We start from the raw sequence: 26,118 nt of genomic DNA on the forward strand, positions 1-26,118 counted from the left end.
GTACCTCTGGTGCAAATTACTGACCTCTGTCATCATTTTAAGTGGGGGAACTTGCACAATCGGTGGCTGACTAAATACTTTTTTGCCCCACTGTACATACTGTACACATGAATTGTGTTCCTTTTGTTGTATATTTTCTAAACTCACTTTGGCTTGATTGCATCTTCCTGAGTTTCCTCCAGGAGATCATAGATGTAGTTGTTGTAGATTTCTACGTAGGAGACGAAGATGCTGTAGCTGCTGTCGTCATCCACGCCATCTGATTTAGAGGCCTCCTCTGGCTTAATCATGTCAGCAATTTCAGGATCAGCCTTTAGCCTAAAAATCAAAGTAGAAAGTTGCACATTAAAACCAACATCCCACTACACTCAGAACTGAGGCAACAATGCAAGCTTAACAAACCCAAAATATCTTTCTGTTAACTAGATTCACTTATCCTAACATCACCAGTCAGGTGAAACAGTGACACAGAAATAAAGTCTTAGCAATTTTACAGTGCTGATTCTTCCTAAAGGGTACGAAAGACTCTTGAATTAATTGGCCAATAGGTGACAATTTGATTTTGATCTCTAATTTTGAACATGATCTTCTCCACAGCAGTAGCAGCACAAGTTACTCTGCAATAGTTAATAAACCTAGGACTGACTTATTCAGGTAACCGGAAGTTACCTGAATAAGTCAAAGTCCTACTTCACAGACAGTGATGATTTTTACAACGTATGTTTCGTTTCTTGCCATTCCACTGGATGGATAAAATGGGTCTAATAAAATCTAAATCTGTGTCAGGCTATAGAACATCAGTTTGAAAGACAGATTATTTAGTTGTACAAAGTAAATGAAGTGTAAGAGCAAAAATGTATTGATAATTCTTGTCATCCATGACTTTTACACTGTTGAAATGCAGGACTGTACGGCATGTCTTCATTGTCAAATTTGAATGCATAATTTCATGTGATATTGGGATTTTGAGTTTTGCTGTAGTCTTTCTTTAGCAACAAAGCTCCAAGTCAGTAGGCACATCTCACCATGGGATGTAGATTTTTGGATTGCTGACCGCAGATTCCACCACATCTTTCTCAGTAATGTGAACTTACTTTTCACACCCATAATTAAAAAAAATGTAAACTGGGCTTTTACCTGGTGGAGGGTGTTTTAGGAACAGACAAGTTGTTGTCCCGCCTTTGGCGCTCCAACAAAGCATCTACTTCAGTCTGAATCTCAATACTGTTTTTCTCATCAGTCTTAAATACCTGAACAAAGAGAAAAAAGGAAATTAAATTAATAAATAAGCAAATTACTCAGTTATTCTGGTGCCAAACATAATTAACCATTTTTATGTGCCATTTTCGTACATATCTCTTGGCCTGGTAAGAACCTATACTGTTGAAAATCATGTCAAGGGAGCGAGGCAGAAGTCCACCCTGGCCTGGAGAGCCTGTCATGGTGAAAGTCTTCCCACTTCCTGTCACCCCGTATGTGAAAAGCAGACCTGACACAAAGAGAGGAAATCAGCTGCCAATAATGAACTCAAGGCTAAAGTAGGTTAAAATGCAGCTGTTAAGAGGGGAAACAGGTCACTGTAATTTAAAATGTTACTGTACTTTAAAATAATCATTGCATATTACTGATGTGGCCTTTGCTTTTACCATTTTTTCCACGGATGAGGTCATCAACAAGAGGTTTCGCCACATGCTCAAAGAGCTCCATCTGTGATACTGAAACTCCAAAGACTTTTTTGAAGGAGTACTGTGTCTGTGAACCAAAAGGGATTACAAAAAATAAATACATAAAATAAATAAATATACGTATGCATGCTTTGCTTGTTCTGGAAGACCAAAATCAACCATGCGTTATTTTTTCCTCCTGTACTTTCTAAATTCTTCAACATTTCTGGGGATATGCCTGAAATGAAGCCTTCTACAAGGCTAGACAAACCACTTCAGCTATGCTCATTTATTACAGAGGATGAGTAGTTCTATTCATATCTCCTTCTCAATGCCTAGTCTCCACTCTTGAAGGATTACATCTAATCTGGTCTGATGTGTTTTGTTCCCCACATCTACAAAAGTTCAGTAACTCCATAAACAATGCATTGTACAATTTAACAGATATTGATACATCAAATTATAACAGACTATATTTGGGATATGGAGATGCAGCAAAATGATGTGGACTGAATAAGAAGGGATTGATTTTTATACATGATGGTAAATAAGTCAATCTGGGTAGCTAGCTAGCATGGTTAAGACTGTTTAATATCCAATCTGATTGCTTCATACTTTTGCATTCTCACAGCTCTTTTTAGCTTTTTGTTCCACACCACTAGGTGTGTCTATATCTGTTTCCCACTATCATGTGCAGTTACCTGAAAGACCTGTGAGAATGCAAAAGTATGAAGCAGTCAGGTAACTGCACATGATAGTAGGAAACAGATATGTAGACACACCTAGTGGTGTGGAACAAAAAAACTAAAATAAATAAATAAATAAATAAATTGTGGTCTTCAAGGCATTTGTAGCTATGAGAGGTGATAGCAAAAGTCACAACAAACTGGGAAGTGTGCCCCCACCTGTCCAACATCACTACATCTCATGTAAAATTACACAGAGAAAGGCATCAGGGCAAAACAGGCCCAGTCCTGGCACTCTATCAATGGAGGGAAAAACAAAAATGGAATAATTTGTCTTTAACAGTCATAGAGTTTTATGACACAGGAGTAAGCTACGAAATTTCCAACGATGCAAACAATATTTATGACTGGATTTACTTATTGTTGGTTTCAGTCTTTATGCAGCTTTTCCTGACAATGACAGAAACACATAATCTCACTACCTTTAATCAATTACTACTCCAAACTTATCGGATTTCTTACCTCTTTGTATTCTCCATTGCGGTTTGTTTTGAAGCCCTCCGGGGTGTGCATCTGGATGGTGGTACTGCTGATCACCTCAATGCAGCATTCCTCATCCTCAGCTCCCAGGGGTCGCACACGGCAATATACCTGAAGAACAAAACAACACACATTAAAACAAGCTCTAACGGTACATTTTGAGCTCGTTACTACTGCAATGGTATTTAATTTGCCCAAGAATATCTGATGAGCGATTAAAAAAAAAAAAAAAAACCCCAAAAAAAACAAAAACAACAACCACCAAACAGACTCTGACATTCTTGGATGCAGTAGGATTTTTGCTACCATTTGTTTCAGCTTATTTCCACTTGGTGAAACTTTTAAACATACTTTTATTAAGAAACTGAGGAGTCTCGTTATTCACAGCCAGAGTCTTTATACTGTTGGGTTTTTTTTAAAGAACAAAAAGGGGGGAATTTTGGTTGGCCCAAAAAACTGAGGAGAGATAGCAATCGAAACTTTTATTGCAAAAGCTTCTTCTTTCTGCTGCTAAAAGTCTAAATCTGCCTTTGAGGAAGAAAACTGATGGCTACAGAGCGAAACTGTGGGCTCACAGTCAGGTTGAAGAGAAATTGTCCAGAAGAATTTTCACTCTGTCAGTAAATGACTCCACTCTAGGTTCAAACACTCCCTCACTGGAATGTTTTCTCTTCCACCCAGTGGAATGTATGAGATTCACATTTGTACTGTCTGCCAAGTTGACCTTTAAGAATTCAGGGACACTCACCCCAACTGGGTCCGTTTGGTTGCTGGAGGGTTTTTTTGGAGGATGCCTGCGGGGGGGTTTACCCTTCCTGTAAAAGTAAATAAATACATAGTCATTAACAATTCAAACACACTGTAAGCGTTAACCATTAATGACTATGTGATGGCTTAACAAAGCCTGTTGTTAGACGGCTAATTAGCCCCCTGCTAACAGTAAAGCAGAGAGTCAACGTCCGTTGGTAACTCCTTAAACTCGCCATTTCGTGACATAGTAAAACGCATAAACAATACAGCCTACCAGCGACATATATAATATAAACTTGTACTTACAGTTGTCTCGTCATCGTAGCGTGGTGCCTGTGCTGGTTTCACTGTTTCTGTTTGTCTAGTTTTGAATCTTCCCTCCGCCTCAAAGCCTCAAATCAGCGACTTTTTCAAAACGGACCCGAAGCAACCAATGGGATCTGGCAACGGCAAACACGTGTTTCCGCCTTCACCTCCGAGCCTTCACTTCCGAGCCTAACCCCCCCCCCCCCAAACAAACAAAAAACAAACAAACAAACAAATAAATAAATAAATAAAAAGTAGGCAAATGCAATAAAAATATAAAATATAATGTACAAACGTCTTTCAGCCGCTTTCATTCTTCATCTTCATAAATAGTCCTTGATGTCTGCGCCAGCGAAATGTAAATCCTTTCTTTGTTTTACACAATTCTTAAATATTTTATGAAAATTATTTAGTTTAATAATTTAACATGACATTGACATAACGTGACATTTTTTATTTATTTGAGCAATGAATAACTTCGCAATCTTCTGTGAGCATTTCGTTGCCGTTACCTCACTTTGTAGTTTGAGTTGTTTGAACTCCAAACATGGTGCACACTGAGATTTCCTGGTGGCTCTACAGTGCCACCCACCGTTCACCAGCTTTAACAGACACAAGTTACAAAACACACATTTTTCAGCACATAGTCACGTGTACTGTCGTGTTACGCAAACAGAGAAGTTCTTGCTGTTAAACTGCAGGGCTAAAGCACTAAACATCACAGGTAAGCAGCAATATGAACATTAGAAGTGCAGACAAGTGCACAATCGTCCGCGTTGTGACGAGTAACTGTTGCTTTGTGTGTTTACAAGGTAGAAATGAAAAGCAAGCCCACGAAGTCAGCTGCAGCTGGATCAAAGAATAAAGTGAAGAAAACACCTGAGGGCGTCTCCGGTCCAACTCTCTCCAGAAAACTACGAGACAAAACAAATGGCGAAACGTCAAAATCAGGTATGAGGCTCTGAAAACACCGTCAGTCCAGTGACAGCACTGTCTTTGTGACACTTGAATGGGTTCGTGTGTCTTCTAGCGACTGCTCTCAAATCTGCAGGAGTCCAGAAGAGAGGTTGGGACGGGAGCATACTGCACTATATCTACAAGAGCACTCTGGGCCAGAGTTTGCACTCACAGATGAGACAGGTAAGAGAGCCTGATGTGGTGCTGGCCCCAATGCTGCTCAAAATACTCACACCTGTTCCAATAGTAATTAAAAAAAAAAAAAAAAATCTAATCCAGGGACAAGTTCATAAGTCATAGTCCATCTGTTACCTCTCGTTTCCTCTTACTGGATTTATTCAGTGCAGGTGTGAATCTAGCTCTTTTGTCTCTCCAGTGTCTCCAGGAACCTTTCGTTCGCTCTCTGTCATCCTATCATTTCCACGGTGGCAGCAGCCCCTTCAACCGCAGGATCACCTGTCTTGAGTGGCATCCGACACATCCTACTACTCTGGCTGTGGGGTCCAAGGGTGGAGACATTTATCTGTGGGACTTTGAGGCGCCTGCCAAGAAGACCTTTATTCAAGGGGTTAGTTCCTGTTTAATGGTTTTGATTTGTTCTTTCGATTGATCAAAAAGACATTCAGCAAACTGATTTTAACAGAAGTCAGATGCATCTTCAGGCTGTGGTGCATTTCAGAGCGGTGCGATGTAGCTGTACTTAATGAAACACTGTTGTTGGCTCTCTGGTTAGATGGGGGCTGGAGACTCAGTGACAGACATGAAGTTTAACCACTTAAATCCCACTCAGCTGTTCACCTCATCTATGGGGGGTACGACAGCACTTCGGGATTTCAGTGGGACAACGCTAACAGTGTTTGCCAGCACAGAAACACTGAAGTAAGACTGGAGTGTCCACTTGTTTTTCTTCTGTGCACTAAAATCAAAAAGCGTTAGGGGTTAGTCTAGCATCAGTCTTCTTACAGAGAGTTCAGAGATCTCTCAAGGGAACTTGTAATCAAGGCAAGGCAAGTTTATTTATGTAGCACAATTCAACAACAAGGTGATTCAAAGTGCTTTACAGAGACCTTAAAAAACAAAAACAAATAAAAAGCATGATCTAAGGCCGGTGCTGGTGTGAACGTTTGTGTGGTAGTTGTAGTCATAACTGCTGCCTGGTGACAGACCTACATTTGTATTTGTGTGTGTAGAACGGAGCAGGAGACTTTATCGGAGGGATGAAGTTTTGCCCCACAGACCTTTCTAGAGTCTATGTGGCCTCTGGCGAGGGCACACTGACCGCACAGAGTTTTGAGGGCCGCGCACCCACCGTTCTGTCCAGAACTCAAGACTGCGGCCACGATCACCACAATGTTTGGTGAGAAACTCCTAAAGAAGACTGATGCTCGGCATTATGAAAAAGGGAAAGTTCTTTCATTTCCCTCTACTGTGTCTGTAGGAATCCTGCTGCCACATTTTTTTAATAGCATTAAAAAGGTTTCATATTTCTTTTCCTATTTTATGAAATGTAATTTGTCAGGGCTATAATACAAAAAAATAAATGGCAGATTTCAAAAAGCATGACTATATGCATGGGTAGACATCAGTAGAGGTAAATGAGAAAACATAGGTAGCGGAGAGCATTGTGCATATATAATGTTATCTCTTGTTGAAGTGTCACGTAGTATAATACATCCTATTTTCAATTAAAGCTATGATTTGTGGAAAACATTATTTTGTAAATTCTTACATGTAGCTCTTTTCTTCCGTAGTTTTTGGTACTGCTGCGTTGACGTGTCTGTAAGCCGACAGATGCTCGTGACAGGAGACAATGCGGGGCAGCTTTTACTTCTGGGTTTGGATGGCCAAAAGGTGTGTGCCTCTTTCTTAATAAGGGCTTTCACTGGTTTTGATAAATTAAAGGATCAGTTATAGTTCTTATTTAACACAGAGCACTTTTTCTTTCGGCCCTTCCCTTTAGGGGTCGCCCAAGCCAATCATCTGCTTCCATATCACTCCTATCGATTGCATTCTCCTGTGCAAGTCTTCCTTTGTTACATCCATGAATCTCCTCTGTGGCAATTTAATGTTAATTGATTTGCTCTGTTTTAATGTTTCAGATTTTCAGTGACAAATTGCACAAAGCCAAAGTGACCCACGCAGAGTTCAACTCCCGATGCGACTGGTTGCTGGTGACGGCCTCAGTTGACCACACGGTAAAGCTCTGGGACTTGAGGAACATGAAGGACAAGAAAAGCTTCTTGTACGAAATGCCTCACGAGAAAGCCGTCAACTCAGGTAACACTTCCTCATGGAAAAACCTCTCATGCTTACTACTTCAAAAAAAATTAAAAAAGAAAGAAAACGTTTTCTAATTGTCTTTAATTCATTTCTTTGATAGATTTTTAAGTTCTAAACCTAAAAGATCTGCAAAACCTCTTGACAAAGATTTTCATAACTCCTCACAGCCTATTTCAACCCTTTGGACTGCTCCAAGCTGCTCACCACAGATCAGTACGATGAGATCCGCGTCTACTCATCTTCTGATTGGTCAAAGCCTCAGCACATCATCCAGCACCCGCACAGGCAGTTTCAGCACCTCACACCCATCAAGGTTTGGTTCCTGTCTTTGGGCTTAAACTGTTCTTTTTGCACGTTGGAATTATTGTACAACATACACCTTTAATGTCTTTAACAAACAAGAATTGCGTGCACAAGTAGTTTATTATAGATTTTTACACAGAGTCAAAAGTATACACACATCTGCACTAGTATTCTGGCTGGATATTTGACCACTCTTCTTGCAAGAACCGGCAGAGGTCATTTAAATCAGCCGTTTGCCATCGATATAGGGTATAAGAATTTGTTGGAGAGATGTTAACATTTTCATATAATTTGTGACAACAGATTTTTCTGCTTTAATTGTGCTGTAGGCCACATGGCACCCTATGTATGATCTAATTGTGGCCGGCCGTTACCCCGACGATCGCTTCTGCGGGGCCGACCTGAGGACCATTGACATCTTTGACTCCAACACAGCAGAGCTCGTGTGTCAGCTGTACGATCCCACTGCTTCAGGGATCAAATCTGTGAGCATCATTTCATTGTAAACATAAAGAACTAGAACTTTAATTATTTTAAGATCGCGGCTTCTGTTTTTACAGATCAACAAATTCAACCCAATGGGCGACGCAATTGGATCTGGCATGGGTGAGCACTTGGACAAGTACTGCACATTATTAACAGTTTTTATTTACTTCCCACTAAAGCGCTGTCCTGCTCACTCCCCAGGTATAACTGTGCTGGTCTGGGACCAGAACGAGTCACCGATGGGCGATCACCACGTTCAGCAGGAAGGACCATTGAACTCAGTTTTAAGAGGGCAGCGGAGGAGTCAGCCACACTCCAGTGGGAACCGGAGAGGTCCTGCTGTGGATGCAAAGCTTAAGAAAAAGCTAGCTTCACTGGAAGAAACTGAGACTAAAACCAAGAAGGGCCGCACTAAACAAAAACAAACACAGATGAGGAAGAAGTGAACTATAAAACAGCCGAGGTCTTAAAAAGCTGTGTTTCATATGCTGTTTATTCATTGTTACTGAGTCTCCACGTTCAGAGATTGTCTGCATGTTTAAAAAGTCTTTATATATATAAATGTGTTCAAAAGCAGTGTTTTTTTTGTTTTTTTACTGTATGACAATAAAGATGCTCATTTCATATATGGCTGAGTCATTCTTTGATTACATATTTATTATTAATACAAAATCCAGAAACATTTAAGGCAAGTGGTTAATTGCATGCAACTTTATTTTAAGAATATCTGAAGAGATGATTCCCTCGGAGTTCGTGTACCGTGATGTTTGCCAGCTTGAGGAGAACTTCACCCCAAGCTTCCTGTCTCTCTTTCCTCTTCTCGTGCCAAGCCTGATGCGCAGTGTACACCATGCTCAGCACGACATTTTCAAACTGCCGCTCCATCATCGGTCTGCTCCTCTGGCCCTCGAGTGCATCTGCCATCTGCTCCATGGAGCTCAGACTTCTGGGAACATTGTCATTGATCAGAGACAGAAAAGCTCGCCCCTGCCTCATCGACGCCATCTCCTCATCGAGCAGGACGATGTTGTTGTCCTGATCGAGCTCCACCCCACCCAGCAAAAGCTGCACGAGTAGGGGGGGGGACAAATGTTCATCAGTTATTTGTAATATTTAGCTTGCCTAAGTGTAGCCTTAAGTAAAGCAAAGAAAAGTACCTCATAGATCAGGTTTGCATTGGAAACTAGTGGGTCCGTGTTCTGAGGAGCTGGACTTAAGCCTTCAGCCACATCTAAACAGGAAAACACTGAAGTTTAGCTGCACTGTAATCAAATTAGTCAGTGGTGACAAACTGTCAGGGTTCAAATAAACATCTGTTCATCCATTTTGATACATACTGCACAACTGCACGCAGTATTCAGTGACAACATTCAAATTTCTCTCTTTTCTTCGCAGCCATGCCAGCGGACCTTCTGTTACTCACCCTGCAACACCTGCTCAAAGCAAAGCCACAAAAGGACCTGGAGGAAGATTTTCAGTTGGGAGCTCGCGGTCATTCTTCTTCTGATTGTTATCGGCAGATAATACACTCCTCACCTCATCTCCTCACCTCTACTCTTCCTAGTACTCTTTTGTGACTTCAGGCAGGCGCAGCTTAGACTGAATACCGTGCATTTTTCCACCTTGGAAAAAGAGACCAAAAGCCAGTTGGCAGTGATGCCGAGCAGACAGAAACGGATGGAAAGCTTTCAGCGAGCAGAGCTCAGAGAGGCAACTAATTCTGTTGTCCTTTTATTGAGCAGATTTCCAGCATGAACATAAAACATAGGAAGCACGTGAATGCACAGTATATTCATGTAAAACAAGAAAAAATATAAATACATGAAATTAGGTAAAGTGGATTCAAGGTGAGGCAACTCTCAACATAAATAATTCAAGGAAAGAAAAATGGTGAGTCCATATTTTTTTCCTTCCTAAACTTTAGTGTTTTTGTGTAAACTTCTTATCTCTACCAGGACTCCCTGTCAGTGAGTCAGCCAGCTCTGCACATGTAAGCAGAATTCCTGCACTGATTCACAATCTTTTATGCAAGAATTCACTGCATGGCTGACATGCATTCAAGTTGTCAGAGCTAACCCTCTTTGTTAATAAGTGCAGCTCGATGGAACACGTGTCCCTTGCTATTTTTTTTAAATTATGCATGATCAAATGTTGCTGTCAGTATAAGCAACACAGAATACACGTATGTGAATGACAGGGAGACTCCTGTTCCAATGAAGCTGCAAAGAGAAAAGGCAGTTAAGGTAGTTGAGTTTCAATACTGGTGGTCAGCAAGGCTGAGATGGTTTGAATGCATGCGGATGAGGGATAGTCTATATATTGCACAAAGGATGTTGAATATGGCAGGAGGAAAAGATAAAGACCACAGAGAAGATTCATGGATGTAGTGAGGGCATGCAGATGGTTGGTGTGACAGGATGCTAGGGATGGGCTGAGATGGAGGCAGATCTGCTGCGATGACCCCTAAAGGAAGGAGGAAGAAGAAGAACATAAAAGGCAAGACGAAACTGGCAAACTCCGAAAATATTATTCAAGAAGCATGCCACCCATACCAAGACAACACACAGATGTACATACCATCCTAAGTATCATAGCTGTGAGAGAGAGCGAGAGAGAGAGAGTACGTCGACATGCTAGAGTGCATGGCATGAGTTGCTGTATGTGATTGGCAGATTAGATAGATAAACAGGTGTGTAAACCATGTGGCTTTGGGGATTCGTTTTGACGTAAACATTTAATTAGAATGATTTTTTTGTATTTTTTTGGTTTTAATTTTTTGTATGTTAAGTGAGTTGTCGCGCCCCACGTGTAGTATCCTTAGGGCCCAGCAGGGGGCTGTGGCACACACTTGACTGACTGCAAGTTGAAGAAACCGCAGTAACACAGCTTAACCACAGGGATGCAGTAGCACCCATTGGTGCCGGTGAATGTGTCATAATTGCGTGCTGAAAAAGTTTATTTACTTCCGGTGAACAGTGTAGCTCCTTCTGAATGATAGAGTAGTGGAGATAAAGGTAACCGTATTTGTTTGTTACTCACATTTAAAGCCTTGCGTTTTTATTTTTATTTTTTGCCTCATTCACAGCCCTAGTAATAACACAGTCGACATAATTTTACGGTGGAATTTGTGCTCCAGAGGATTGTAGTCTGCTAACTGCTTTAGTGCTAATGCTAGCTAATCCTATCCGTGAACGCAGCACAGCTAACACGATTAACGTAGTAAATATAATGTAAATGCAGGGTTTTATCGTTACATTTAATGGCATCTTGACAGAGTTTTTGAGCAGCTAGCATGGTATCTGCACTCACTGAGTTGTTTATTTGTGAATTAACTCGCTAAATTCCTGATGTTGGCGACAATTTAGAAACATTTGTGAATGACACTTAATCGGCCAACGAATAAAATTTACAAAGCATGTGGCAGCAACTTAAAATAAATGGCAAGGTTATGTGTAAACGCTCTGAAAGACTTTCTGTTTTAAGTTATAAGGATGTATAGGACAGCTATTCAGAGTTACATACTTAACCGTGTTAGAATGGTTTACATTTATGTTGTTATAATAATTCAAATAGTCATTAATTTTAAAGAGTTCGAGAGTTTTCTTTATCATCTGTTTTTAGTTTATACTCCAAAAGTGACTCATTGCCTATTCACATATACTTATAGGCTAGTTAGTTACATTCACTGAAATTTGAACCATATCATCTCATTGGAGACAGGTTTTATTGGAAAATTGGCATGTTATTATTAACTAGATATGCTGAAAATATACTGACATCTGAGTATAAACATGTCAATCAGTGTTTGTTACTTTTTCACAGGCGAGCAGAAAAGATGGAGTCCAGTGAGGAGGGTGGCCTCAGTGTTGGGGGATCTGTGGGCGAGGAAAACTACTTCCTGGGGTACACATTCACGGACCGCTCCCACTCGAGCCGAGTGGTGAAGAGTATTATGGATCTCTGCCTGGAGGACGGCTTGTTTGCTGATGTCACCATCACCGTTGACGGCAAAGAGTTTCACCTGCACCGCCTGGTGCTCTCTGCGCAGAGCAGCTTTTTCCGCTCCATGTTCACCTCCAATCTCAAAGAGTCGCACAACCGCATTATCGAGCTTAAGGATGTCAGCGCTACCGTCTTCCAGCTGCTGATTGACTACATCTACCATGGTACCATTAAACTGAGGGTGGAGGAGCTGCAGGACACCTATGAGATGGCGGACATGTACCAGCTGACTGCTCTGTTTGAAGAATGCTCGCGCTTCCTCTCCCGAACAGTGGAGGTCAAGAACTGCTTGCAGGTGAATTATTGTTTTTGTAACACCTGTTCTCATAGTCCTTGCTTCTTGGCAATGGTGCTGCAATACAAGTAATTCCTTTTTCATCTAGGTGATGTGGCTTGCAGACAGACACAGTGATCAGGAGCTGTATACTGCAGCGAAGCACTGTGCTAAAATCCACCTGGCCCAGCTGCAGCAGACTGAAGAGTTTCTAAATCTGCCCCTCTGTCTACTACTAGATATCATCAAAGGTATAACATTTTGCTTCTCTGTCACCAGACTAGCAATTGTTTTTACATATTTATTAAAATACATTTAGGATTTTAATGTTGCATTGCAAAAAAAAAGGATGCATGTATGATTAAAAAATAAATGAATAAATCAAATAAAAATGTGGACATCTGCTGCTGACAAAGGCTAATTATTATTTTAAACAAGGGTATTATTATTGGCTTTGAGTTCAACAATTGATGCATTAATATTTATTTAAATCCTGAAAGTAGGATGTGTGAATAATGAACACTGTGCCTGAACTAATCTGAAAACAACAACAACAAAACAATGCTAAATCTAGATATTCTTCAAAAAAAGGCCTTTTTAAATTTTTACAATCTTAACAGAGAAAACGTTTTTATGATCCTTTAACAGGAAAAAAAAACACATCTTCTGATCTAGTTTCAAACATGCCTTGTGTTTGTGTTCAGATGGCGTTCCAAGTTCTCAGAATCCAACAGTGGCCATCGAGTCATGGATAAATCACAATAAAGTTGAGAGAGAGGAGTTTTCTTGCATCCTTCAAGAAAATCTTAAGGTAATTTTCTCTCATATGGAGCTGTAAAATATTTTTAAAAAACATTTACATTGCTGATGTTTCCTTTTCCTCGTCTTCAGGAAATTGGTGAGAATGTCCATATTTACCTGATTGGCAAGGAGGAGACGAGAACTCACTCTCTGGCCGTGTCACTGCACTGCGATGAGGATGATGCGATCAGTGTGAGCGGCCAGAACAGTTTATGTCATCAGATCACCGCAGCCTGCAAACATGGAGGGGACCTATATGTGGTGGGGGGTTCTATCCCGCGGCGCATGTGGAAGTGCAACATGCACACGATGGACTGGGAGCGTTGCGCACCACTTCCCAGAGACCGCCTCCACCACACTATGGTGTCCGTCTCCACTGAGGATGCCATCTACTCACTGGGAGGTAAAACGCTGCAGGACACGCTCTCTAATGCCGTCATCTACTACACAGTGAAGGACAACATGTGGACAGAGACCAACCAGCTGGACACCGCAGTGTCGGGGGCTGCTGGCGTCAACCTGGGAGGCACCATCTACCTGCTGGGAGGGGAGGAGAACGACATGGATTTTTTCACAAAGCCTTCTCGCCTCATTCAGTGCTTCGACACCTCCTCCCAAAAGTGCCAGATCAAACCTTACATGCTGCCGTTCGCCGGCTGCATGCACGCAGCAGTCCACATGGACGTGATTTTTATCGTAGGAGAAGGAGACTCACTGGTGTGTTACAACCCACTGCTCGAGAGCTTCACACGCCTGCGCTTCCCCGAAGTGTGGAGCTGTGTCCCGTCACTGTGGAAGGTGGCCAGTTGTAATGGCTGTATTTACGTCTTCAGAGACAAATGTAAGAAAGGAGACGCAAATACTTTAAAGTTTAACCCGGCGACGTCTGTCGTCTCCGTAATCAGAGGTATTAAGATCCTCCTCACAAACTGGCAGTTTGTTTTGGCCTAACCTCTCCGCGGTATGTTCACACTGTGGTCAACACACCAGCCACAGAGAATCAGGGAAGACTGTTGGTTGACTGACCAAGACTTCACTCATGGAGACGTCCTGTGAAGAAATTTGTCCACGAGTTGTATCTACTCAGCTGTGTCACTTATTCCATTCAGACTCCACCACCGGCCCCACAACAACAGTTCAGCGGTGTGTCGCTTGTACTACAACGTGTCTCATTGTCGGCTCCTTAGCCGAGAATCTAATTTGTGGTGATGCTGTGAAAAGTGATGAACTAATCTATTGTTTTCTGTGCACTCCTCATTTACTGACACGCATGAACAGCTTCAGTGTAAAAATATTAATGAACACAAGGCATCTGTCACTATATTGTAAGTGTGTCATGATATTGTAGGTCAGATATCATAAGATGTTTTTAAAGTGCTCATGTTATACTTGTTTTCAGAGTCTACTAGAGTAAGTTTACATACTTTAATGTTGAGTGTGTACACGGCCTTTTCATTCCAATAACTATTGCCCTGTCTGTTTAAAGCCCACTCTGGAGAAAAACACTTTGCTCTGATTGGTTTGTTAGAATGATCAAAGCAAAGCAAAGTTGCCCAATGTCCATAACCCACAATGGTTATGGAAAGCTTAAGCTATATTCAAAATATATTGCAGCATCTGACTTTTTCTGAATGACTATTTTTATCTGTAAATATAAATATTAAACAATAGCTCCAACGTATGTGAATGGTCATCACATTTCGTCACACAGTGTTGCTGTTAGCAAGATTTTAGCCGTGAAGAGAAAATATTGATTGGGAATTTGCTATTTTAAAAAGAAGCAAAACAAAACAACAGCTGTTTTAGTTTGAACATGACAAGGTGGGACAAAATATTAATAACACAGTATATATCATAGGTAAGAAACTCACGGGGAGCTAAATAAAATGAATTGGCATTAAAATGTAAATCTTACCGTAATGATTTTAATAACTATAGGTTTATAAAAAGATTATAAATCTTAATTCTTTTCATTTTTGTGTCCATTTGTTTCTTGTTTTTTGACTGAATTTTGTTTGAATCACCACTGAATCTGGAATGAAGGCTTGAAGCACAATGTGCCAGTAATAATAAAAATAAGAATAATACATGTATTATTATTGACACCACAGTGCTTAAATACATAACTCATACTTTTTAATGCCTTTCTAGGATTATTTTTTCTACAGTTCCACAGATGTGAAGTATTGCAGAGGATACTTGCATTATGATAACCATTGTTGTAGTATTGTACCAGGAAAGTTTTTTGTGATTCCCAGGAAATTATGGTGGATTGTGGATGTAATACAGGCACCTTTTTTAAATTAAACTAACCATCGGGCAGGTATTATGCTTATGTGTTACATAAGATAAGTCACAGAACAGAAGGTAGGTTTACATGCACTAAATGTGTCAGACTGAAGGTTAATGGAAACATGAAAACATAGTACGGGCACTTTAAGTTGGTGTGTGCAGACATGATAACAAAGGGTGTTTTTTAACTTTTCAGATTTTCTTGTCTCAAGATTGTATTTTTTGATGTACACCATACATGTTCAAGTTAACCATTATCTGAAATGTTAAATATATTGCTGTAGCTACAAGCTTTGAGTGGTTGTTTTGATATTTATAACCTTTAATGAATTAACAATGCTACCATTGATCCTGTGTTTAGATACAGTGATGCACTTAAAAATTGTGCCTGTGTAGGTCTGGAAAACTTTTCCTGAAAAAAAAAAGTACTTAATTAACATTTATCTGTTTATGTCCTTGTGAGATAAAAGGGGCATCGAAGGAGAGAAAGCAACCACACAGACGCCAAAACTTTGATCCCATTGATGTTTTGCAGGAGGCTATGCAGCTGAAACCCAAGCCCAGTAACATGTCAGACTTTGTGAACTATTCTAAGCATCAGTTGATGAGGGGTGGGGGTTTCTGGGGCCACATATGAGTCTCCATAAGGACTCGCAATAGGAATTGAAGCTAAGAGCACCAGTAAGACGGGCGCAGTTTGAATGTCTGGATATAAGCTGCTCGCGAAACAGTGTCACAGTTCACCGCCGCCCATGTGAGGATCTGGTCGGATGTTTTTGCGGATGAGTGCTTTTAAGTCTACAGAAGTTTGTGATGTCACTCGTGTAGTTAGTCCTTGAGTAATGTTTAGTGTAAAGGTAGATTGCTAGGAGCTGTAGTGACCTTGGGACGGTTTGCTGAGGGCAGAACATAATTCCTGAAGGGACACATGGTCTAGAGTGACAGGGCCATCTGCTGTAGCGCCAGCAGTAGGAGGAAGGCGGAGGGGGGCGGGTTGGACACCGGGGTGCTGAGAATTCCTTTCGGTGGGTGTGGAGGGACTAGATATTCTGGGATACCACTGCTATCACACTGCTTGGGAAACATTTTTCTTTGACGTGTTTCGAAAGGAAATCTGAGAGAGAATTTTGCAAATGCTTAATGGTGAAGGGGAAACGTGGCTCGGTTAAATGGGGAGGATATTTGCTTGGCCCTTCAGCTCTCCGTAAACCGTTTGGTAATAATGGTCTTGGTGTGTCGCCTTCTCATTTTGGTGGATCCAGTTTCCTTTCCATCTCAGCACAGCCGGAGCTGATAGAGCGGGATCCTGTGGGCCTTCTGGCACAAACCTCTCAGAGGGATCATCTTCAGGGGATCTTCTTTGGAGTTGTACTGTTCATGGCAAGGATCTATTTTCTTGCTGCCTCACTGAAATTGCATGGCCTAAACGAATGAATATTTTTATGAGGCACCTTGCACCAGAGATGGGCCAGGACCAAACCAAGCAGCAGATAGAGAAGGGTCTAAAGTTGTATCAGTCCAATCAGACAGACAAAGCTCTGCATGTGTGGACAAAAGTGTTGGAAAAGACCTCAGATCCCGGAGGAAAGTTTCGAGTGCTGGGGTGCCTGATCACAGCTCACTCAGAAATGGGAAAGTACAAAGACATGCTAAAGGTAGGCTATCAAAACCACAGCGAGCCACGTATAATGGTATAGTATATCTAGCATTTCTGTAAAGGAGTAAAAAAATCTACCTCAATAACCGTAGCTCATACTTGTATGACTCATATTCCAGGACTAAACAGCCACGCTTTATTTATATTACTAATGTTAAGACATTATTCACATTTTGCATACTGTGCGATTACATTTTTCTTAATGCAAACAGCAGTAGGCGTGTGTGTGCAGTTCCTGTTCCAGTTACTAAATGTCACTGAATATCTCATAATTTTAAATGTCATCATGTCGGCTGTGAAGTGCCACCGTTTACACAGTTGTAGCATTGTAACATTTCCGCAATGTGTCATTGATTATTTCATGAGAAGAGGTCAAAGGTTACCTTCTTCCAACCACAGTGAACTTGAGAAGCATGGGTTAATTTGTGGCTTCCACATGATGCGGAGTAAATAAGTGCTCTGCAACCTAAGTATGAGTGTGGGGTGTCTTGTTGACATAATCATCCTTCCTGAAGCAGCGCCCGCTCTCACTAACTCGGCTTTAATGAGAACTGTAAAAAAGTAGGGGTCTTATGTCTGAATGAATTTAACGAATTAAAAAGTCTTTGAATCTGCGTGAAGTTGAAGACTATGCCTGTTCCCTGCAACATTTATCCTCTTACTCTATCTGCAGTATGCCCTTGAACAAATTGACACAGCCAGAGAAATGGAGGACCCAGACTACCTGACGGAGGGCTACCTGAACTTGGCACGCAGCAACGAGAAGCTGTGCGACTTCCAGAAAACAGTCTCATACTGTAAGACCTGCTTAAACATGCAGGGCACCACTGTCAGCCTGCAACTCAATGGCCAGGTATGTCTTAGCATGGGCAATGCCTTCCTGGGTCTCAGTGTCTTCCAGAAGGCCCTGGAGAGCTACGAGAAAGCCCTGCGCTATGCACACAACAACGACGACAAGATGCTGGAGTGCAGAGTCTGCTGCAGTCTGGGAAATATCTACGTCCAGCTTAAGGTACTCAAAAAGCTGTTTTTCTGACAAGCGATTCTTGTTTTCCCATCATTACATTTTGCTCAGTTTCAATAAAAATGAGCGATTACCGATAAATAAATGTAAAAATCGTACATACTTTGGCTGTTCCAAACGTCTCCGCTGTGTTATTTGAGTAAAACATTCACTGGACTGCACGTGTGATTCCACAATCAATGATTTTGCCAGCGTATTCACAGAGTATGACAACACTGCAGAACATCTGAGCCAACATCATCAATGCTTAGTCTGTGTAGTGCTGGGCATTGTAAAACAAGAGCTGAGTGAGTTGGCCGGCTGGTGTGTGTTTTTTTTCTTTTTTGTAGTACCCTTGACATCTGAGATTTGTATATGTAATCCTCTGGCTTCCCAGAGAGGATTGGTTTCAATGGGATAGTGATGAAGTTCTGCTTGAAGAATGCACTCATGTGTCACGTTATTTTATGACACAAAAAAATATTACATCCTGCATCGCAACGCGATTTAATATTGTCTGAGTGCTCTTGTTAAGAAGATTAAAAACCAAAATGCTAATGCTAGTAGTATCTAAAAAGATGTGGCGCCCTTTTCTGGTGTCACCTAAGTGGTCATTCACATGTGCCTACAGGACTTTGAGAAAGCCCTGTTCTTCCCCTGCAAAGCGGCCGAGCTTGTCAATGACTACGGCAAAGGCTGGAGCCTCAAGTATCGAGCCATGAGCCAGTACCACATGTCTGTAGCCTACAGGAAACTGGAGCGCCTGCCAGATGCCATGGAGTGCTGTGAGGTATTGTTTTATAACACATCATTACTGTCCTCAGAGACAAACTTACATAACTCAGAGCCTTCCTCGCCATCTTGCTGACCCAACCCCCGTGCCTTTGATTGCTCTGAAGTTGGAGCTGCAGAGACAGTAGATGCTGCGCTGCCGACAGGTGCAAGTGGCAGTTGTTCTTTTGTACGAGGCCTTAGACCCTGACAAAAATATGCTCAGAGAGGCGCGGTTTAAAGTGTTAATGAAGAGGGTGGATTTAGTCTTTGCTCTGTTCTAATTATGTACTGGGGGGGTGAAAGATAACTCGATTTCATTGCCTCTGAGTGTAGAAGTATAGTAACAAGACAGCAGGATGCATTTCAGATTTATCACATTTAACCCAACAGTTTATGCATCCGGACATACTCAGGATACCACGGACAACGGCTCATATTCATTCTATCGCATCTCTCTTTAAATGCACACTGCGATACAAATAAATCTGTGTAACTGCAGTTGAGAGGATGCAGCTTAGAGTTTCAATTTAGTTCAGGATGTTGGTGTAACATGATGGAGGTAGGACTCTTCTAATGTCTGCTCTTTACTTTGTACCAATAACTAATCTGTCTTTTGCTTCAAAAGGAGTCCATGAAGATTGCCCTGCAGCATGGTGACCGGCCTCTTCAGGCTCTGTGCTTGCTAAACTTTGCAGACATTCATCGCTGCAGACATGATGTTGATGTACAGTACTAATATTGCATTCACATTAATGTAAAATTTCAAAACTGGTCATCTACAACTAGTCTGTGCATTTACCTTTTTGGTTTTTTTCTCTTCATATGTTCAGAAAGCATTCCCTCGTTATGAGTCTGCGCTGGGTATTATGACTGAGATAGGAAACCGTCTTGGGCAAGCACACGTCCATCTGGGAGTGGCAAAGTGCTGGCTTCTGCAGAAAGAATTTGACAAGGTGCCCTACAGTTTACACAAATATAAATTCTGACAGTAAAGGGACACAATGTTTTATTTGTACTCAAAATAATTATCTGGTATTTATAAAGTGTTCCTGTTCCTGTTCATGTTCCAGGCTCTTGATTCTTTGCAGCGAGCACAGGAATTGGCGGATGGAATGGGAAACAAGGTAACTGAACAGGAAAAGAGCTGCAGGGATAGTTTAGCCATTTCTCATTCTAGATTTGTTTTCTTTCAGTCGTAGTTGTAAAGATGACTGTTGGTTAAACAAAACAAGACACCTGAAGATTTTAAGCACTAGTTTCTCATGCTTTTAAACTTTAAAGCAATGACATTGTGATTCTTTCTCTTATACAAGCTGTGCACACTGAAGGTTCACTGCTTGAGTGAAGGGATTTACCGGAGCAGGGGGCAGCTGAATGAGGTCAGAGAGCAGGTGGTGAAGTTCCTCCAGTGTGTCGAGGAGCTGGAGCTCTACTGCGGCATGTGTGGAGAGTCCATCGGGGACAGGGACCAAAAGCTGCAGGCCTTACCCTGTTCCCACATTTTCCATCTCAAGTGGGTGTCTGTTCAAATCTCGCCTGGTATTAGTTACATTACATTGGAGAAATGCAGAGTTTTCAGTGGGAGAAAAACGAGGCACTTGGACGAATGATGAAATGTTTTGCCACTGATCCTGCTCGATTGGGCATGCATCACGACTTTGCAGAAACAACAAAGTGCCGATTGTGATTCGGATTTTCTTCACCTATAAATTGTTCTCATAACCAAATCTAGATGTAGTTTAAAAAGTGTATTTCCCATATTTCTTTGTCTTTCAGGTGTCTCCAGACAAATGGGACAAAAGGTTGTCCTAAATGCTTCAAGTCCTCCATGAAGCCGGGATTTGTGTGATTGCGAGGCTGCGTTTGAGCGTTGGATCTGCAGACACGGCATGGTGCCTCACAGGCTCCTGACTGATCTGAGAGACGCAGGTAGCCTTAGGAGGTGCTGAGGAGTGTTTCATTGCTCTGAGCAGAGGATGCTGAACTGAATCCAGAATGTCGAAGCATGTTGCTCAGAAGACACGATCAAGGCATCCATCTTTCTTAGACAACAGTCTGAAGCTGACAAAGGAGGTATAACCGATGGAAGTGTTGCAATTCGAGATAAGCTGAAGAGCCTGCATGGTCTCTGATGACTGGCCGTTTGTTGCAGCATTTAAACAGGAGACGGACCGTCAAAAGAACATTTACAGCATAGTGTGATTGTTATTTTATACACTGGAATTGCTTAGTACAAAGTGAGACGAAATTACATCTCCCCAGACTTAGTGTCGTGACTTTTTGTTCAGATTCAAAGATTCAATGCTGACTTTTTACAGCACAACAGTTGAGCCATATTTATTACTGAAACCTGTGTACATACTATTCTCATGTTAATTTCTTTTAAAAGTTTGATTTATTTGACGTGTTTTGTAAGTCCTGAAACGAACTAAAATCTCTTAACCATTCAAAAACTAGTATGTCTTTACAAAACAGGTACATGCAGCTGTTTTCTTCTGTCCTTATTCACAGAAATCCAGGAGCCAGCCAGTTTCCTTTTTCCTTTCATTGCTGGGAATGTTTCACATTCATTAATTCAAAACGGTTTTTTTTCTTCTTTGCCTGTCCCATTTGGTTCTTTAGCCGTCAGAATTGTTGCCTGAAGACCAACAAGGATACCCAATGGATTTACTTTGCCAAATGGATCATCATGGCCTTGCCGTATTGGTCCATTTGATCGACCTTTGTTGTTATTATTTATTTTATTATATTTTCAGTTGTTACAGACGGGACAGACATGACTGAGGGATAGGAAACGGAGAAAGAAAGATGAAGGAAAAGAAAAACGGAAGGGAAGAGGGACAGTGAGAGAGGGCACTTAAAAAGAGAAAGAAGAGAAAATAAGCAAAAAAACAAACAAAAACAGAGCAACATACTAAACCCAACACCATCACATTAATCTAGCTAAGTGTAAACAGCAGTAAATACGAAATGCTGAATGTTGTTGTGTAGCAAGCAGCGCACATTGTGCTTGGAAATAGCAGCCAATAAAGGTATAGTTTATGTCTATGAACAGTGGACACCCGTGTGCACACCTGTTTTCACCTGTTCAAAACGTTTTGAGAAGAAAACCCTACGGGGAAAGGATCTTTGACCAATCACACACTTACACACAGTTATTTGGGGGCAAATGCGTTCAGTGTATTTTAATGTATTGTATTTGTGAAATGGTGAAATCTCTGTATATTTAGAATATTTACTTGGAAAGGTATTTTAGCGAAGCCACTTTAACTGAGATATCATGTCAGTGAGGGGTTGCATGTTTTTTTTATTTTATTTACGATGCTGAAAAAAAAGTTTAAATACTTCATAATATGCACCCATGTGACTGCATAAGTATTTCTTTCTTTCTTTATTTCTTATTTAGTGGCTTTTATTATTCGTATCCCCTATAAATAATTTCTTAGGAACGCTATGGAAAGAGCCGTCATAGACTGAGGTTTCTCGCGTAAAGTCACTTTTTCTCAAAAACTAAATCTCCTTTCACTAAAGTTCCTGTTGAGATTGTGCTTGTAGATAGCTTTAAAGTACTCCCGTGGCCGTTAAAGGGACACACTGATAAATTCAACGGTATAGTGATAAGGAGATAAAGATCTGATTTTGTGTTGACAAATGACAGGAGCCTTTTGAAATACTTTAAGTGCACATTGGAGATAGAGAAAAGTGAGAGCAACACATTTACACAAGTGTTTCTGAACAAGCACTTATATCTCTGATTATAAGAGCACCATTTGACCTTGCTTTTAAATGGCATCTGAATCTTATTTGAGCTCTCTGCATTCAAAATAATGCTGATTCACTGTTTACCTGTAGCTCACTCGCTGTAATGCACATATATTATCTGCCGGTTATTCTTGTTGTTTTGTCTGTAGTATAAAAAAAACAACTTTACTGACAGTACAGCCGCCACTCATCTTTTAACAATTTAAACTACCTCTGTTTTTGCCTTTGCGGATTAATGCAGTAATACCACAACATTTAAATACATGTAGATTTGTTATGTTTTTCTAGACGTCATGTTGATATAAACATGATTTATTCGATAATGTCTCATCCGTCCAGACATGGATTGAGCCTGGATCATGGAGACCTTCACTAAAACTTTCTTTCTGTCTCGGATGAGGGTTAATCCATGTCTGAGAAACTGACTGTAAGAGTTTGACTACGATGCATTGTTAGTAAGTTTATGCATTTAGTCAAATGTCCTTCTTGTGTTTAACATGATGGTAAATAAAAACACTCTTGAAGGTGACTGTATTTTTGTATTTTTGTTTGGTAATTTGGCAACAAAATAATTTTTCTGACCCACTACCACAGCTTCAGGGAATTCTGGATGACTTGCACGATTAACCAGAAATACCAGTTGGCCATCTTTTACTGAAACCGCCTACAGTCACAATGCCTTGAAATTTAAAGGAAGTTTTCTTGTAAACTCACTCGATAGAAACCCTTCAACCTGATGGCTGCGAAAACGACGGTTCCTGAAGAAGACATAACTTGCCCTCAATGCACGGACATTTATTGCCTTCCAGTTCTTTTAAAATGTGGCCACAACATTTGCAGAGTTTGCCTGTTTAAATACTGGGAGTGGAAAGGATTGCGAGAGTGTCCCGTCTGTGGCATCGTGTCTGACACCAAGAGACCTCCTATTAATCTGGCACTGCACAATGTCGCAAAGGAACACAAAGTGCTTATAATGACCAGCAGTCAAAACAAATGTTGTCAACACAACGAGATGTTGAAGATTTTTTGTCACAACGACGGAGAGCTCATCTGTCTTGTCTGCCAACTTTCAAAAGAGCATAAAGTCCACGAATGCAGCCCAGTAGAAGAAGCAGCCGAACAGAAAAAGGTTTGTGAAAATAGAAATACTTCCACCACAACACAGTAGAAGAAAGTCAGTTATATTGTCTATTTGTTAAATTTTAATAGAAAGAATCTTAGGAGGCCGGAACTGATGAACAAGACTAATCAGCTGTTTGTTTGAGCTCTGAATGTTTAACTTCTTCTTGAATTTCAGGCAGAAATATCAGCCAGCCTTGAGTCTTTACAGAATAAACTCGAAATACTGAAGAATACAAAGGAGAAATGGGAGGAAACTAAAACCTATATCAAGGTAAAAAACATTTCCAGTGCCTCTAGCACTTTGACAACGACTCCAAGCATGCAACTTTATTTTGCCTCCAGCTTAGATTGAAAAATCCCTCTGCGTGACAACCATTCTTTCTCTTTACTGGCATTAAAAAAACCCACATTCCTGAACTTGCAGACGCAAGCATATGAAAACGAGACAGCAATCAAGGAGGAGTTTAAGAAGCTCCACCAGTTGCTTCAGGACGAGGAAAACACAAGGCTGAAGGCGCTCAAACTGGAGGAGGAAACCAAAACTCAAATCATGCGTAAGAAGCTGGAAAACATCAGCGACCAGATCAACACACTCTCCTCCACCATCAGTGATATTGAAAAAGCCCTCAAAGCACAGGATATACAGCTTTTACAGGTACATTTACTGTCATTATTTACAGACTGCATTTATTTATAATAACTTCTAGATTATTTGTCATAAAAACAGTCAAGTAAAAATTATTTAATTAAAACAACAACAACAACACATTAAATATGAAAAACAACACAGTAGTAGTAGAGAAACATCGGATGTTATATATGGCAAATAAACATTTCTATGAAGCTTCGCTGTGCACAGTCCCGACAGTAACTTTTTCCTGTTATTGTATTTTGTTTAAGGGAAAAGGCTGCATACAAAAGATTAACCATGGCATAATGCATTTATCATGAAGTCACCTTTTGAAGCTTTTTGTTTAGAGTCTAAATCGTGTCCATTTAAAACCACAGTTTTTGGCTACAGCTGTGCACACATCCACCTATCACTTAGCAGCCACACTCCTAATATAACACCGTCACTGAGGTAGTTAAATAACTCTTGGGTGGTAGGGCCACCGAGGATGAATTCAAAGCTCTGGATATTGTGACTCTGCGGTGGCTGACATGTCTTCGTAGCATTGCAAGGAAGTTGAGTACAGTGCCTCTGGATTGGCCAACTGGGGTTTTGATTGACCTTTTCAAGAAGGTCAATCAAAAGTGTTTTCCAGCTTCGAAGAAATCAGACTTCTCAGCCTCCCTGGGAAGGCACATCAGTTGATCCTCAGATTCAGGGGGAACAATGGAGTTTCAGGCAATTTAGCACTAGATTAACTTTTTGTCCTCCTGAACATATTGGAGGGTCGGTGGGAGTTTGCTTAAGTAGTCTAGAGGTTTGTGGAGGACTTTGAAGGGTATGGAAGAGTTACTGCTTCAAGTATAGGAATTTAAGCATCTTGGAATCTTGTTTATGAGTGAGGGGAGAGTGGTGTGGAAGATTTGGCATAAGAGTAAAGTTGCCAATCTACTTTCCCATCCTGTCAAAATGCTTGCCTGGTGGGTGGAAAATGGATGAATGGATGCTGGCCACTATATTAATCCACAGTACAATCTGAGCAAATTAGGTGGTTCGTTGTATTATGTTTTGCATGTTCCCAATTGATACAAAACTGTATAAATCAAACTGATGTGAATGTTATAGTTTAGAAGGCTGTTCGATCATAAACAGTATTGGACACACTGAAGTTTGGCCTAATGGTGGCGCTACAGAGTTAAATTTCAGCAAACTGTCATCTAATTATTATGATCATTAGTATCAAGCATAGCATAAAGTTTTCCAGACAAGTTCAATTGTTCAGAATTATTCAGAATCGTTCCTCTCTGTTTCTAGTTGTAATAGTTGCTGTTGTAATGCAGTGTATCACCATATGGCAGCACCTCCTGTCTCATTGTCTGTATCTGAGTTTCCTGTCGATGCATCTGTCGCAGTTTTCACTGTGTATGTCTTAAATTTAGGGTTAGGAGGTTGATGACACCTGCCATCATAGCGCAATTTATCGTTTGTACATATACAGTATGTGTAGTTTTGAATTATTGTACATGTTTGTTACCTTTCAGTCAATAATTTCCGATAATACAGCTGTACTGCATATGTGATTTTGTAATGCAGCATGTCCTTAATGTACTCTCTTTCACATTCTCTCTTCAACTTAAGGACTACAAGAAGACAAAGAAAATGTAAGCATAACCCACTATCTACCAAAATCAGCATCAACCCTTTCCATGAGAGAATGCTGTAACAATTTTAACATGTTTCAGGCTCCAGTGCAGCATTGGAGAGCCAGAGGTCATCAGAGATATCCTGATAAACTCTGCAAAGCATCTGGGATCACTTAGTTTTCACATTTGGAAGAAGGTGGAAGACA

The 26,118-nt window shown here is 40.8% G+C and overlaps 5 protein-coding genes across 8 annotated transcripts in view; 3 read left to right on the top strand and 2 right to left on the bottom strand.

Annotated features, from left to right (window-relative positions):
* LOC102206747 (kinesin-like protein KIF23) overlaps positions 1 to 4,133 on the bottom strand; it is a 13,789-nt gene extending 9,656 nt beyond the window's left edge. The window contains exons 1-7 of one of the 2 annotated variants that reach the window (XM_005730069.2): positions 3,947 to 4,133; positions 3,639 to 3,705; positions 2,873 to 3,001; positions 1,647 to 1,752; positions 1,353 to 1,489; positions 1,138 to 1,250; positions 148 to 318 (exon numbers count right to left, since the gene is read on the bottom strand). In XM_005730069.2, coding sequence (XP_005730126.1) covers positions 148 to 318; positions 1,138 to 1,250; positions 1,353 to 1,489; positions 1,647 to 1,752; positions 2,873 to 3,001; positions 3,639 to 3,705; positions 3,947 to 3,960 — 737 coding nt within the window. In that variant the 5' untranslated portion in view covers positions 3,961 to 4,133. The remainder of the gene's footprint in view (positions 1 to 147; positions 319 to 1,137; positions 1,251 to 1,352; positions 1,490 to 1,646; positions 1,753 to 2,872; positions 3,002 to 3,638; positions 3,706 to 3,946) is intronic. The other variant, XM_013910098.1, reaches the window with a different exon arrangement.
* Positions 4,134 to 4,516: 383 nt separating this feature from the next.
* On the top strand, positions 4,517 to 8,596 carry ddb2 (damage-specific DNA binding protein 2). Of its 3 annotated transcripts, none has more exons than XM_005730074.2 (11): positions 4,517 to 4,670; positions 4,759 to 4,897; positions 4,977 to 5,086; positions 5,280 to 5,471; positions 5,637 to 5,782; positions 6,655 to 6,754; positions 7,003 to 7,180; positions 7,351 to 7,496; positions 7,816 to 7,971; positions 8,047 to 8,092; positions 8,174 to 8,596. In XM_005730074.2, exons 2-11 carry the CDS (start codon positions 4,765 to 4,767, stop codon positions 8,416 to 8,418), a joined length of 1,452 nt encoding a protein of 483 aa, XP_005730131.1. In that variant the 5' UTR covers positions 4,517 to 4,670; positions 4,759 to 4,764; the 3' UTR covers positions 8,419 to 8,596. The 3 variants fall into 3 exon arrangements, with proteins under 3 accessions (XP_005730131.1, XP_005730130.1, XP_005730129.1); XM_005730073.2 differs by lacking the exon at positions 5,637 to 5,782 and adding an exon at positions 6,094 to 6,260 and having other exon boundaries at positions 4,521 to 4,670; positions 4,763 to 4,897; XM_005730072.2 differs by lacking the exon at positions 5,637 to 5,782 and adding an exon at positions 6,094 to 6,260 and having other exon boundaries at positions 4,522 to 4,670.
* Positions 8,597 to 8,659: 63 nt separating this feature from the next.
* On the bottom strand, positions 8,660 to 9,558 carry LOC102208490 (protein FAM180A). The gene is made up of 3 exons (XM_005730075.1): positions 9,396 to 9,558; positions 9,130 to 9,203; positions 8,660 to 9,037 (listed from the first exon to the last, which is right to left on the bottom strand). Exons 1-3 carry the CDS (start codon positions 9,466 to 9,468, stop codon positions 8,690 to 8,692), a joined length of 495 nt encoding a protein of 164 aa, XP_005730132.1. The 5' UTR covers positions 9,469 to 9,558; the 3' UTR covers positions 8,660 to 8,689.
* Positions 9,559 to 10,924: 1,366 nt separating this feature from the next.
* On the top strand, positions 10,925 to 15,624 carry kbtbd4 (kelch repeat and BTB (POZ) domain containing 4). Its single transcript, XM_005730076.1, has 5 exons — positions 10,925 to 10,986; positions 11,795 to 12,269; positions 12,358 to 12,499; positions 12,953 to 13,059; positions 13,140 to 15,624. The coding sequence occupies exons 2-5, from the start codon at positions 11,808 to 11,810 to the stop codon at positions 13,998 to 14,000; spliced, it is 1,572 nt and encodes a 523-aa protein (XP_005730133.1). The 5' UTR covers positions 10,925 to 10,986; positions 11,795 to 11,807; the 3' UTR covers positions 14,001 to 15,624.
* Positions 15,625 to 16,004: 380 nt separating this feature from the next.
* On the top strand, positions 16,005 to 21,222 carry rapsn (receptor-associated protein of the synapse, 43kD). The gene is made up of 8 exons (XM_005730077.1): positions 16,005 to 16,996; positions 17,672 to 18,010; positions 18,633 to 18,791; positions 19,401 to 19,499; positions 19,606 to 19,728; positions 19,846 to 19,899; positions 20,089 to 20,288; positions 20,552 to 21,222. Exons 1-8 carry the CDS (start codon positions 16,772 to 16,774, stop codon positions 20,622 to 20,624), a joined length of 1,272 nt encoding a protein of 423 aa, XP_005730134.1. The 5' UTR covers positions 16,005 to 16,771; the 3' UTR covers positions 20,625 to 21,222.
* The last annotated feature ends 4,896 nt before the right edge of the window (positions 21,223 to 26,118 follow it).

Source organism: Pundamilia nyererei, unplaced genomic scaffold, assembly GCF_000239375.1.
Source record: "Pundamilia nyererei isolate P.nyererei 1_Seehausen unplaced genomic scaffold, PunNye1.0 scaffold00035, whole genome shotgun sequence".
NCBI lineage: Eukaryota > Metazoa > Chordata > Actinopteri > Cichliformes > Cichlidae > Pundamilia > Pundamilia nyererei.

Bases quoted from the DNA above. Each gene is read 5' to 3' on its own strand.
- rapsn (XM_005730077.1), top strand. From the start codon at position 16,772: ATGAATATTTTTATGAGGCACCTTGCACCAGAGATGGGCCAGGACCAA. The intron at 19,900-20,088 runs GTAACTGAACAG...CTCTTATACAAG, and splicing joins CGGATGGAATGGGAAACAAG to CTGTGCACACTGAAGGTTCA. The intron at 20,289-20,551 runs GTGGGTGTCTGT...TTTGTCTTTCAG, and splicing joins TCCCACATTTTCCATCTCAA to GTGTCTCCAGACAAATGGGA.
- ddb2 (XM_005730073.2), top strand. From the start codon at position 4,765: ATGAAAAGCAAGCCCACGAAGTCAGCTGCAGCTGGATCAAAGAATAAA. The intron at 6,755-7,002 runs GTGTGTGCCTCT...TTAATGTTTCAG, and splicing joins TGGGTTTGGATGGCCAAAAG to ATTTTCAGTGACAAATTGCA. The intron at 7,181-7,350 runs GTAACACTTCCT...AACTCCTCACAG, and splicing joins CGAGAAAGCCGTCAACTCAG to CCTATTTCAACCCTTTGGAC.
- kbtbd4 (XM_005730076.1), top strand. From the start codon at position 11,808: ATGGAGTCCAGTGAGGAGGGTGGCCTCAGTGTTGGGGGATCTGTGGGC. The intron at 12,270-12,357 runs GTGAATTATTGT...TTTTTCATCTAG, and splicing joins AGGTCAAGAACTGCTTGCAG to GTGATGTGGCTTGCAGACAG. The intron at 12,500-12,952 runs GTATAACATTTT...GTTTGTGTTCAG, and splicing joins ACTACTAGATATCATCAAAG to ATGGCGTTCCAAGTTCTCAG.
- LOC102208490 (XM_005730075.1), bottom strand. From the start codon at position 9,468: ATGACCGCGAGCTCCCAACTGAAAATCTTCCTCCAGGTCCTTTTGTGG. The intron at 9,204-9,395 runs GTGAGTAACAGA...TTTCCTGTTTAG, and splicing joins CTTTGAGCAGGTGTTGCAGG to ATGTGGCTGAAGGCTTAAGT. The intron at 9,038-9,129 runs GTACTTTTCTTT...CTACTCGTGCAG, and splicing joins ATGCAAACCTGATCTATGAG to CTTTTGCTGGGTGGGGTGGA.